Source organism: Lepisma saccharinum, chromosome 12 (assembly GCF_977018435.1).
Source record: "Lepisma saccharinum chromosome 12, izLepSacc3.1, whole genome shotgun sequence".
In the NCBI taxonomy this organism is placed as follows: domain Eukaryota; kingdom Metazoa; phylum Arthropoda; class Insecta; order Zygentoma; family Lepismatidae; genus Lepisma; species Lepisma saccharinum.
This window is the reverse complement of record NC_139240.1, coordinates 33,135,654-33,149,536: the sequence shown is the minus strand read 5'-3', so window position 1 is coordinate 33,149,536 and position 13,883 is coordinate 33,135,654. Positions and strand designations below refer to the sequence as shown.

Genomic DNA, 13,883 nt, shown 5'->3' with positions numbered 1-13,883 from the left:
ATCGAGCAATCAATCAATGATTTGATTTGATTTTTGTTACTTAGCGTCGCTTTTTTGTCACATTTTGTTAATTGCGAAGATAATACGATAAAATTATTGAAGGTACAAACACAAAGAACACCCATGCCCAGGACGGGGTTCGAACCCGAAACTCCTGGCGTCGTAGCGCGCTGTGATAACCACTCCCGCACAGTTGGTTGATTTGGTGTTTTAAGTCCACTTTATGCACAGAAACAAAACAGGAAACAAAACACACTTCTTTGTAGTTTCTTCAATAATATTCATTTGGCTTTTTGAGTTCTGAGATACATTTTTCATTCCAAATTATTTCATTATTCACTGCGGAGTACAACACATAGGACAAGAATGCGCACTCATCACGGGTTCGAATCCTGGCCTGGATTATTCATATGAGGTCCCTTCATCAATTTCATCATACCATCAAGGTAAAGGTAAAGTGCTCCCCTGTGCTTAGCACCACGCCATGAAGGCGTATACGGGGTGTGGGGGTAACGCCCCACACTTTCTTGATCCGGTCGTGAGTGGGGCTGATGTGATCAGCATCACGCCCCTGACCGCCTTTACCCCCCAGGGTTTCCCCCAGGTATCGATGTTATTCGACGCTGGGTGGGCGCCGGGGCCGCTTCCAACGTTAGAAAAGTTCCCGGATTTGAACCGGGGATCGAACCCGGGACCTTGAGCGTCATAGGCACGTTACCGACTGAGCCACCGCGGCCACCTATCATATCATCACTGATCCTCATTTTCGCAATAACCAAATGTGGCAGAAAAGCGAAGTAAAATAAACCAATCCAACAACAATATGAACGCGCGTCCTCTTGCCCAAATAAATACATCCGTATTTATGACTGTTAGAGACCAAGAGTAGTATATTTAAATAAAACACTACTAAAAGGAGAATGAGAGAGAGCCCGAGCACATATTTGTAATTTAATCATTATATATTCCATACTTGAAAAAAAAGAAAGAAAGCATAACATTATTGTCTGCACATAACACGTTCCTATTTCATAAATAATAAAACTACATCCCATATTATACATACATATTGTACAACGTGTAAAATGTTGTGTAAATACAGAGAACTGCAGAAAATTTCACCCTGAGTTCTTTAGAGGATTTACAAATAAAACTATGAGAAACCAATCCCCTATCTGTCCTATAGGAGATAGACTGGGGGACCTGAAAGCAAGGGCTTTCAACCATTGCAGGGTGGGAGGGGGCAAGGGAGGTAGAGGTAGAAATCTTCCTTTTTTTCGGCCGGCCGTTTCTACCTGAAAACTGGCGAGAGCTAGGGTATCCAGCCAGCTTTGCCCGCGGAGAACACCGATGGACGAGAAGAGCGTGGAAAAAAAGGTGTTGCATATGAGCTGTGGTGGCTTTAACAAGACAATTAATATTGTGATTTGAATGTAATTCGAGATGTGAGATTGATTGATCTATCTCTGCTAGACTAGCTACTCCTCAGTGCACGTCACTGCCGGGTATCGAATCCGTGACCCCTTGATCACATGGCAACGATGTTACCACCAGTGGCGAAGCGTCCTATGAGGCCGAGCTTACCCACGCCATTACTCTTTTAAAGGTGTATTTACTTATTTCGTCAAAACACATGTAATGCAATGGAAAAGTTTGGAATTTTCATTTATGATAATTACAAAAAAATTCTAACCCTGTCCAGTATATGAACTTTCCACGGAGTGAGGCACATTTGCTGGGGCCTCTTTTCTTCACATTCCGTCATACAGTCGTATATGCTGGAAGCCTAATCGTTAGGACGAACAGAATACCAGCAACACTGCATTTCCGCCAGGGTTGGAAATTTGTGGTGTACTGGCATTTTTTGTAAACATTAGCCTGTGTTCGTGCAGAGATATTTCTATTTCATTGTACAATCTCCTTATTTTGTACGAAAATTAAGGTTTTCTTCCTTTCATCGACAAGTGTAAGTGAAATTGAAAATTACGAAGTACTGTAGTTCTGACTTCGTTTTCTGGTCAGAGTGCTGATGGTCTTGTCGATTCACCCAACACCGTAGCGTAAACAGAAAGTCTAAAGAACTTATATTTGTAAAGTAAGTCTTCATATCAAATTATGCAAATTAAAATGTTAGCTACGCCTTATATTTACAAAGTAGTTTTACTTTCACTGGAAATAGAATAATTTATTTTTATCGTGAATGGGGATTCCCTCGTTTGTTCCCTGCCTGTGAAAACTTGCCTCCTGCTCAGGACGCTACAAGGGAGCATGCCTCGGAGCGCTAGGTTCGTGGCAGTAGAGCTTTGTTTGTGATTCGTGTCGTGTGCAGCGATCATATTTATGCAAGAAGTGCTGGACTGAAATGCAAGAACAATCGAGTTCTTAATTGAGTGAAGATGTAATCATCGGTAAGGTAGGACCCACTTTTGGTCTTTCATGTTTCCTTCTTATAACAATAATTAAAATGTTTTCAACTATATTTTCCTTTGCAAGTAGCAATGGCAAGTGACAGGAAAATATTTTAAAAAATTATAAGTTGTTGAAACGTTATTTAATGCGTTAACACTGTCATCGAATAGATATTACAAGCAGACATTTTTTTTATGCAGCCGACACAAGCGAAGAGGTAGGCAGTTTCGTTTACCCTGAAGGGTAACAAGAGAAGAGGGTGGTCAATCAGAGTACAATGCAAGGGAAGACTTTTTTGGGTTTAGGACAAAGAGGGTTATGGGGTTATTGCGTGGGCCATGTCTGTTTCAGGTCTGGCGGAACAGACCAGTGTTGTCACATTGGATTGGCAGAAAAGAGCTGAATTGTGCCTAAAAATTGGGATTCTATTCTCTCAAGCAACTACATTTATTATAACCTGTTACATAGTAACCTGTTGTGTTGCCGGGTCCCAAACAAGGATCCTATGTTCTATTATCACGTAAAGGTGTCTACTAACACAAGGGGTAGAACAAACTAGGATGCGAAGTATACACACTGAATGAGAGAGGTCACCTTTACTTATGTTTTTTCTTGAAAGCCCCGTAGTGGTCATCCTAACACGTTACGAAACCAGGTGACCTAATTGTGGTCATGTCAATGTTTCCTGATCATCTTTAATTCATTCTCCATACATTCTCGTCGTCACGATTAGCATAGAGCAGAACAAATGAGACGAAAATATTCAAAATTTAAATTATGTTACTTGCACATACAGGTGTCAGAAATTCATTTATCTAGAAAGCCAAGACTTGAATTAACTACAACCATTCCTTTAGTTAGACAGCATATAACAATGGTGTTTTCCTCGGTGCGAGGAAGTCTTGCTAAAAAAACTAAGTTGGCATCAGTAGAACGTACCAAACTGACAGTCGCTGAAAGTGCAGAATTCTGTTGTCTGCTCACGGCACAAACGTCAGACTGACCCGAAAATTATGGGGTTCTTCTAGCCCTTTTCACCTCAATTGCAAAATAAATAAATAAATTTAGAAAAAAAGTGATGAAGAATTGACAACATGGCTCGAGCACTATTTGTTGGATTTTCGCGATGTCCCATGATTGGTAGTTCTTTCTGGAGGTGTGTGCATAAATCAGGGGTTAAAAAAATACAAACAAATAAAAAAAAAAGAAATAAACAAAAATCTAGATTGATGACATTTGGTGGGCGAGAGGAGAATGTCTAAGACATAATTATCGTATTGATGGCCGGTAACAACACTTTTGAAAACGTCACACCACTGGCAAGTAAAGAAGCGGCCTGGAGAGACATTGTATCACTCTCCATGACATAGCCCCCTCCCTTTCTTTTTACATATTTAAGCAACTAATGGAAATTATCGCACTTTTGTGCCTACCCTGCTAGGAACTCTATGCTTCGCCACTGGTTACCACTACACCATCGGGGGGGCACAAAAGTTGTAAAAGAGAGAATGCATTGGAATCCTATGAAATTAATATTGATTTCAGCCTGCAAAAAAATTGGATCCAAAAATTTTCTTGCTAAATCATTGTTCTCTGTAAGGCATTGTAAATTACCAGACAGAGAAATAATTGATTTTATTCTAAATGCATGAACAATTGTTTTGAGGAAAGGGAGTGTGCACATTTGAGACAATTTATGTATTGATTGATTGAATTTTTGCTTTATTATACTTCGCGTCTTGTGCCACGTTTGGCTAATTTGCGAAGATGGGGATGAGTGATGATATGATGAAATTGATTAATGGACACTCACAAACATCCATGCTCAGGCCAGGATCCGAACCTGGGACCCCTGGTGCTATAGCGCGATGTGCTAAGCCACTCCGCCACGGGGGCCAGCTAACAATTTATGTAATTTTACTGTTGGATGTTGTGAGATGGATGAATAGGTTGTGTAATATATTAAAATAATATATGTTGTATATAATATGTATTAAAGAAACTGAATACATACACAATTTAGTGTCCACGTCACTCCATGTTGCATATATGTGAAACATATCGTGCATGAAAGTTATACATGTTAATGTAAAAAAGAATTATACTTGGAATGCATTTATCAAGCACTTTCTGTCCTTCAAAAATAGTTTGCGTGCTTGTTTTCCATTATTAATATGAAATTGAAAGTGCTGAAAAAATAATTCAAATCGTTTGTTCGAACACAAATGCTTTAGCACCAACTTTCTTGCATAATTTACGAGGGTAATAACGTCATTGATACTACTATTACTACTACTACTACTACTACTAATAATAATAATAATACTGGTCCCGGGTTCGAATCCCAGCTTGGGCATGGATGTTTGAGAGTGTTCATTCATCAATTTCACCATATCATCACTCATACCCATCTTCGCAAATTAGCTGAAAGTGGCACAAGAAGCGAAGTAAAATAAAGCAAAATCAATAACAATAATAATAACACTATTATTATTAGCTTTATGACTATTAAAATAATAATAATTATTATTAACATTATTATTATTAAATTATTATTATTATTATTGGTACATTTATCCTGGTACTTGCCCCCCCCCCCCCCCCACCAGACAAAAATTCGTGGTTGCGCCTCTGGCCCAAAACTTAAATTTGAAGAGTGACTTAGAGGTACCGTATTTCACCACATAATGGTCGCACCCTGCTCTTTCAGTCCAAGAATTGGTTTATAACCTTTCAACATTTTCGTACTTCACAACACTAGTAGTAAATTTTCTCAAGTGTAATATTTCAACTATAATACACAAATCAATAACAACTAATGTACTAACTTTCAACAAGACAAATGTTCACTAAACTATAATGAAGAAATTATGTGTGTCGATTTGAACTAGTCAATTTTACCATATGTGTAATCATGAGTATTCTGTGCATCCTAATATTGCATCAAACATAGTTTCATGACAAATTATGTTTAAGTACTAATAATACTGGCACATTAAATATAAAAAAAGCTTCACATAATGGGTTGCGCCACACTTTCTTGCAAAAAAAAAAAATGGTATAAAATGACAATTATGTGGCAAAATACAGTAATAGTACTGAAAGTATATGTTAAAAGTCTGTTTAAAATTCAAACTGCACCCTTACCTGGCTCCGACGACCCTTCTCCCTCGCATAAACAGTGTACTTGATAATTCGGCCATTGGGATTGATCGGAGGCATCCATGCAACCAAGATGGAGTCTGACGACAATGCCACTGCCTTCACTTTCGCGGGGGGGCCTGGAACTGAGGAGACAAGTATGAAAAATTAGCATACATATTGGTATCAGTGCCAGTTGGAATTTAATCACTGCTGGTGTCTGATATTTTTCTGGAATATCCTGGGAAATTATGCCCAATAAATAATATGCATTTTTCTTTTGCAACAACGATTACAGTAGACTCCTCTTTAATTCGAATTCCAAGGGAACACAAAAGAAATTGAATTACACAAAATTCGAATCAATAAAAACATGCATTACTGAAGAAAATTAATAAAACAAAACTACTGTACTACGGTACAAACAAAAATAATGAATATTTATGAAGGTTAGCATAAAAAATTGCTGTATTTTGTGTGTGGTCCTATAGCGCAAGCAAAAAACAGTTCCTCTCACAGTAGTAATTAAGCTAGTAGTAAATGAAAAACATGTGTTCGGTAGTGCCTCATATTCTTTAGCAATGCCACTTCCTCACATCTCTTTCCACTTCTCTCAGAACTTGTACTTTTTACTCTAGCGTTAAGCCACAAAATGCACTACGCTTCAACATTGTGAACAATGTACCCTGACTCATAAAACTGACAACTGAGGACAGACAAGACGACTTTCGCAAATGATTGGCTACTGGGGGTTCAAAGACACATACAAACAGAGGTGGGCAATTTCACATTATTGAGCAGATGGTGGAGGCTGCAGGCCAACAAACAAAATTTCACGTCCCTACAGCTGTCTCTGAATAGCCACCTTCCAATTATCCAAAAAAAAGTTTGAATATTGGAATGACATAGAAATTTTTAACATTGGTTTCAATACAAATTTCAAATGAAATAAATTTCTGTTATTATTACAGAATAATTTGAATTATCCAAGTTCGAATTAAAAAATCCACTGTAAATGATTATTATCATGAGAAATTATGAATATTTTACAGTGATGCTGTAGTTCCATTGTAATGTTTATATATTAAAACATTCTTAACAACTCTGAACTGTTACAATTTTCAAGTGTCTGCATCAGTGGAAATCGGTAAGAATATCGGCCTCGGTTCACAGTGGTACCAGCTTAGTTCTACTCTATACAATGCTCATAAAATTCATTATACATTTGTAAAATTGTAAGCATGTGCAAATATGCAGTGTAGTCCACGGTGTGGAAAGAAAAATGAAAGTGGACTGACAAAAAACTTTGAATCACTGAAGCCATATTGGAAACTGAACCAGCCATAATATTACATGTTAGAAGAGTACAATTTTCAACAGGCGAATATTATTAATAAGAAATGAACCTTTATTCAGTCAACCGTACACAAGGTAGTGGAAACATCACTTGCATTTTGAACTAGGGTTGTCCAAGAAAAGTTGTGTGACAGTTCTCAATTGCATGGAGTACTTACCATCTTCTTCGGTAAGACAATAAACAGGACTGCTGATGACCCCTTCACCTGCTGCAGTGTATGCCAGCAGACGAACCGAGTAGTTTGTGTACTTCAGCAGTCCGTGGAGGTACGTCTCCAGGCTGGATGTCCTCTTCACCTCACTCTGCACTGAAATGGGGAAAGTAATTGGTTCACATTATGTTTGAAGTTTGTTCTACAGCATGTTCCAAAATGATTACCCTGATTTCAGACTGCTTTTCACAGTCGTCGCCGATCTTTTATTTTCATCTACAGATAAGCTGGTACTGTTTCAAGTTTTGGTTGCTGTAACTGCAGAATCTATTGTGAAATGAGATTGACACAGGAGAAAGCACAATGTGTTCTGTGGCTGGTTGGTGGCAAAATCAGTAAAAATTGTACAATGAATGTTTCGAATGTGATATGAAAAATACAACTGTGCCACATGTACACACATTGCATGCACACATCACACAAGCAGATGCAAGCATCACTCCCCAAACATTGACCTACATTTTGCAAGATACTGAATACCAATTGGACATTATGCATGTCACTGGAGATGCCCATGTTGAACCTAAAGTAAAGACTGCAGTCAAAAACGTTTTGCTTATGTATGTTGTTTAAAATTTGGTGTTTGTATCTACATTCAATATAAAGTTATAAGAAGTTGAAATCAGGGTAAACATTTACGGACATTGAACTGTAAAAAATAAATATTATTAAGAATAAGTAATATCAGTTACTAGTATCCACTTACTTGTGCTATTGTTCGTAGCACATATTTGTGTTTTAAAATACAATATTTTCACACTTTCAGATATCTTCAAGTGAGATAACCAGAATGCTGGAATGGTCACAGGTTGGTTTTCGTTCTTTATAGATTCATCTTCTTTTTTCTTATCCTGTTATTTTTTCCTCCATGTTTCTTTAGTTTTGCACGTAATATCTATATTGTAATTAACGTTGATCCGATTCTGATGCATCAGAATCAGCCAATACCAGTGGTATCATCATCAGAAAGTATCGGATCGGATTGATTTACCAATGTATGTCAATACTTTCATCATTTTCGTTTTCCATTGTCTGCAAAAATGCCACATGACATTTTTGCACAGCCTAATTATCCTCGAAACTGTGCAAAAATCTGATGTTTTCCTGTATATTACGCCAGCATTATGGAGAAAACAATTATTTCTTTGTTCACGTACCAGGTATTTTAATACTATTTGTGATGTAAAACAATAATAGCTGAAGAGGGTCAGGACCTACTTACAGACTGCTGGCCTCACTGCCACCTACCAAAGTGAGAACTTATCGAACAAGTTACAGGGTAACCTATGGCCTGGACAAACCCGCAGTCATTGTTGTAGGTTTCCATGACTGGGCTACACTACTCATTCGTAGCTACCCAACTTCTTCACGATGGTGAGTGTTCCACCGGTCCCATGGACAGACAGAAATCTCATGAGAAAAGTTGTTACGCTTCTCCTAGGAGATTTGAATCTGTGCGTGTCCCGTAGCCAGAGCCCAATAAATGAAACCCTAGACCGCACAGCCATGGTGTGTGGCATATTTCTTATGTACCGTATTTACTCACGTATAATGCACACTTTTTTCCAAAATTCTTGCCCCCAAAAACTGTGGTGCGTATTATGCACGGAATAATTCAGACAGCCAACATGAAACCGTACAGGGTCATTTCATGATTTTGGGACACTTGCATTGATTTTTCCTGTTTACGGAACCCTATCATGTTATATATCGTTGCAAAGCTTGAATCCTGCAGTTTCTGAATATGGAAACAGTATTCCATACAAGATAACAACACTAATGTGAAATGCGGTTGAAATAAGTTCATTAAAAAAAGGAGAAACGTTCTGATTTTTATGGTACTTTGGATGAAAGAAAATATAAGGAAAAAGATAATAAAAATTAAAATGTATTACTGGACAAATAATATGACATACATGGAGTGTGTAAATTCCTTAATGGAAGAAATCTTGTGTTGCTAACTGCTATTTGGAACGTCCTGAATGTGCCTCTTATAAATGTTACATTAGTCACGGAAAGAAAAAGTATATATTTTGAAAAAGAAGGAATGAGCAATTGAATAGGTATGACGTCATTCACTCTTGAGCAGCATAGCAACAGATTTACAACTTACAACTAAGAAAGCCATTTCTTGAAACTGGATTGTACTGCGCATTACATACGACAGGGTGGCTACAAAAAAGCAGAAATGAAATTCCCTGACTTTTCCAGGTTTTCCAGGACAAAATTTACATTTTTCCCTGACAATTACAAACTAAACTAAATCGATGTTTTTGCAAATGGAAATAATAAACTCATACAGATCCATGTATGGTTTTGTTAAGTACCAATATTATCATCTATGAAATTGACTTAATTTCTCTATTCTCTATGATTTGAATTCAAACTGCAAAATAGTGAATTTGGAAAATTATTACAATTCACAAGCTAGGGAAATATTACGGAATTTTGTCATACGCAGTAAGTTTAAAATAAAATACTTGATTATTTTTAAAGTTACGACTAAATGAGATAAGAGTGAAGAGTGAATTATTAAGAAATACAATTTGTAATTTATCAGTCTCCTTATACATTCTCGGTATTATATGTTGATATTTCCACTGAGGTTTGGAACCCTCTGCTTGCAAGAACCATGAGTGCGGACTCATTTTGCAATGCATAAAACTACTTCTCTCTTCTCTGTAAAGAAAACAACTTAACTCTTGCATATAAGTGAAACAATTGAATCCAACAAAATAAAGTGTCATATTTCCTTACATTATAAATGGGATTTCTGCTTCAGTACAGTATATCCAAGTGAAGTACTGTGAAACTGACAACATGCAGTTATACCATTAATGCTGACGAAAAGGATATGTAGGTAGTAGAAATTTAACGCAGGCAATTTATAGAATTACATTGTATAGGTACCTGATTTAGCTAACCACACATTAAAACAGGAACACTCTAATAAAAAAGGTTCTGAAAGTTCATATACGAGGGGCATCCTGAAAAAAGCTCCTCAAAAGGTGCCTATACGCAGCACTAGTGGTCGGAAAGCGACACACACACATGCAGGCAGGAAGAAGTGGCATGTAGCTGTAATCTGGTACAGTTGCAATGAAGCCGTTTCAGGACAGTTCTAGGTTAAAGATTGCAGCTCTCATAAAGTCTCCCACTGACTGCGATGTAGCCTACATTGCACGCTCAGAATTTGGCACACAGCCACCAGCAATCGTGTGAGGTGTGCAGACCGGACATCGTGATAGTATGGTCAGACGATGATGCAGACAATTCACGGAAGGCCAATCGAATGTGCACAACCCCATACAGCTGATTACACACGGGCCCTTTGCATCACTACAGGTGTGAGATCTTGGACCACTCCCTGTACAGCCCTGGCCTTGAATGTACCGACTTTCATCTCTTTGTTTAACTGAAGAGGTTTCTGGCAGGGCAAAGATTTGACAGCTACACTGCGGTACAGATAGTTCCAGTCTTTGCTGTCAGACACATATGCCATGGGCATACAACATTTAGTGCCATGCTACGACAAATCCTAGAACAACGGTGGTGATTATGCCGAAAATTAGGTTAGGACTCACTGTTACTAATGTAATAAATTACAACTGATATTCTTGTTTTATTTATGCCTAATCGGTAGGGACTTTGTTATTTTATATTATTTTCAAATTGGAGTATTCTCTTATTTTTTATTTTTTACTATACGGTGTTATTTCTCCCAAAATTCACATTTTCATTATAGTGCATTTTCTGGCAAATATCTGAAATTATACCTTCATGGAGTTTTTAAACTAATGTTTCAAATTGTAAGTCATATGGCTTACACCTCTTCGTGAGAGTTTGATATCTTGAAAGTTATTTTGGGAAAGTTATTTTCCATACCCTTTTTTTAATTTTAAGGTAAGGGTTTTAGATAATGGAACTTTCCCCGTATATACTGAAGGGTGCATAATGACCTTAAGTGGCGACGCACCCAAAAAATTAAAATCAATCAATCTCACGTGAGAGATACCGATATATTATGGCACCAAAAATTGGCATTATCTTTTTTTTGACTTGTATGTTACGTTTCCCAAAATTCGCACTTTTGTTTTAGAACATTTATCTGCCAAATATATCGAAACTTAATACTCCATTGTGCTTTTAAACTATTAATTTAAATTGGAGGTCACATGATCTACATATTTTTGTGACAGTTTGATATGTTGGAACAGATTTTTGAGGAAGTAAAAGTAAAGTGGTCCCCTGCACTTTTCCATGAAGGTGTATAGGGGTGTGGAGTTAGGGCCCCACTTTCTTGATCACAGCTGAAGGTGGGGGTGATGTGATCAGCACCACGCTCCTGGCTACCTTTTTCCCTCAAAGTTTCCTCAAGGTACCAGCTTCATATGATGCTGGGTGGGCGCCGGAGCAGTTTGAATAGGTGGAAAACATCACGGTTCTCCCCTGCAGGGGATCGACCCCGGGTCTCTCGCATAGTAGTCAGACGCCCTAACGACTGAGCTCCATTATTACTCGCTCAACAAATGCCGATCGTGCGCACTTAGCTTGGTAATTCAAAACATATCTCGTGCGACAAATACGAAGGTGCGGCTCCTGTGTGACGGTAGATACGCATTCGATCTCCTGTTAGAACCCTGCCACTTTACTCTGTGATGGAAATGGTTTTGATAGAGGTTGAAAAAATCGTGGGAAATACATGATTTAATGTGGCTGTTGGAATTATTCCATGTACATATAACTCTATAGTTTACTCGAGTAAAATATTGGAAAACTTGCATGTTCTATGTACACAAACATGGCCTAGAAAAGACAAGAATGTTGGATTTCATCGAATTTTTCGTTGTTTTAGGACATTTCTTTAAAAAAAAATAGCTAAAAATGCAAACAATTCGCATTATTTCGATATTTCGAACGGGCAAAAAATGTGTCCAGACATCACTGCACATTCCTAAACATAACTTCGCAGCAATTACCATTTTTCACGGTTTTGGCGTTTGCGAAAAATCAATATCCCTACTAATTGGAAATTACTTTCTGGCCACCCCTCGTATAAATCAGTAGATGGAAAAGTAAAAATTTAGCAGGGCTGGCAGAGAAAAGTCAATTCTTGAAGAAAGTGATTTGCTTTTATGATTGAATGATTCGAGTAAATATGATATTAAAATATTGACGTATTTATTATTAGTATTTTATTTCATAATATTGGACATTAACCTTACTCAGTGAGAGATTAATGACCATCTCTCATGAGTTTAAAGACAGGACAGAGAGTGGCGTTAATTTCATTGCAATACTAGTGTTGCAGTAAATTTGAGGTTGGGAGTTTGCCAATTTTTATAACGATCACCAATGCAGATTTGTGTTTCACTTTTTCGTGATAGTATTCAATATATATCCCGTTCGGTTGGATTCTTCTTGATATCTAAGAATAGTGCAATGTCATTGTAAACATATGTTAACTTGTGCGAAACCAGTAATATGTCAGGATGATGAAAGAAAACCTTCGTAAGCACTGCTACATTAAATAAGGTGAAGTGAGTCAGAAGAGTAATAACATTCCAGCAGCATATTTGCAGTCTAAAGCTCTTCTTGATTATGCATTCAATTTTTGTTGGATGTTGCAGTCCATGCAATTTCTGTAGCATGTTGTAGTGAGATACTTTGTTGGGTGGCGATATTCGACAAAAATCGTATGTATCAATGGAACCTATTTGTTTCTATGTTCCTTCAGTTTGTCCAACAAAATGCCTTACTACGAAGTCCGACAACTATCAGACGGCGCCACCCGCTCTTATCCCCTCCATCTGTTGACAAGTCCCCTTACTACTCCCATACGGACAAGAAAAAATGATGCCCGACCCTGTGGCTGAGTGGTTAGCACATTTGCGCTGCGACGCAAAGGGTCCCAGGTTCGAATCCCGGTCGGGCTTGGTTGTTTGTGAATGTCCATTCATCAATTTCATCATTTCATCACTCATCCCCATCTTCGCAAATTAGCCAAGCGGCACAAAACGCGAAGTAAAATAAACTAAATCAAATCAAATCAAAATCAAAAGAAAAAATGATAATTCAATGCATTTTCCACGTAATATTTAGAGGCTTAATCTTAAGGTCATACTGGCCCGATGATACCATATGCTAGCTATCATGGTGCTGATTACGAAATGAATGTGCTTTTTGGACCTGCATACTCTTATGTTTGGGTGGAAACTCTGACACAGGTCTGGAGCAAACCTAAGAAATTCATATTGATGACCAACCTCCCCCCTCTCTGCAACATATCCATGCCACATTTCCGAACAGTTTCACATTTTGGCTCATTATTCAACTTGTATGGCACCCAGGACATGAAACATGTTTCAATCTCTTTGGAAACGTCCATTCTTTGAAGAGAAGGTTTGCTCCTTCTCCCCAAAATAGCAGGAGAAGAGGGGGCAAACTCCAGATTTTTATGTTTTTTTTCATTGAAATTCGGTAGTAGCGCCCCCAAACACCTCTTCCTTGGTTCGGCATTCTGAATTGTACACGCTTGCATGCTATGATGTTTTAGCTGCAAAACAAAACTTGTCCGAAGTAGATTGCTCCCATAGTGCCAGAGTTATAACAATCTTCCTCCAAAAATGCAAATTACCTATTTTTCGTAAAAAAAAAAAAAAAAAAAAAAAGCTTATTATTCAACTTGTATGGCACCCAGGAACATGAAACATGTTTAATTCTGTTGAGAAATGTCCATTCTTTGAAAAGAATACTAAAGTTTGC

At 37.8% G+C, this 13,883-nt stretch overlaps 1 protein-coding gene across 1 annotated transcript in view; it reads right to left on the bottom strand.

The window, feature by feature from the left end:
- The window catches only part of Dscam3 (Down syndrome cell adhesion molecule 3), an 823,298-nt gene that overhangs the window by 38,687 nt on the left and 770,728 nt on the right, over positions 1-13,883 (bottom strand). The window contains exons 23-24 of the mRNA XM_083132903.1: positions 7,065-7,209; positions 5,557-5,696 (exon numbers count right to left, since the gene is read on the bottom strand). Coding sequence (XP_082989029.1) covers positions 5,557-5,696; positions 7,065-7,209 — 285 coding nt within the window. The remainder of the gene's footprint in view (positions 1-5,556; positions 5,697-7,064; positions 7,210-13,883) is intronic.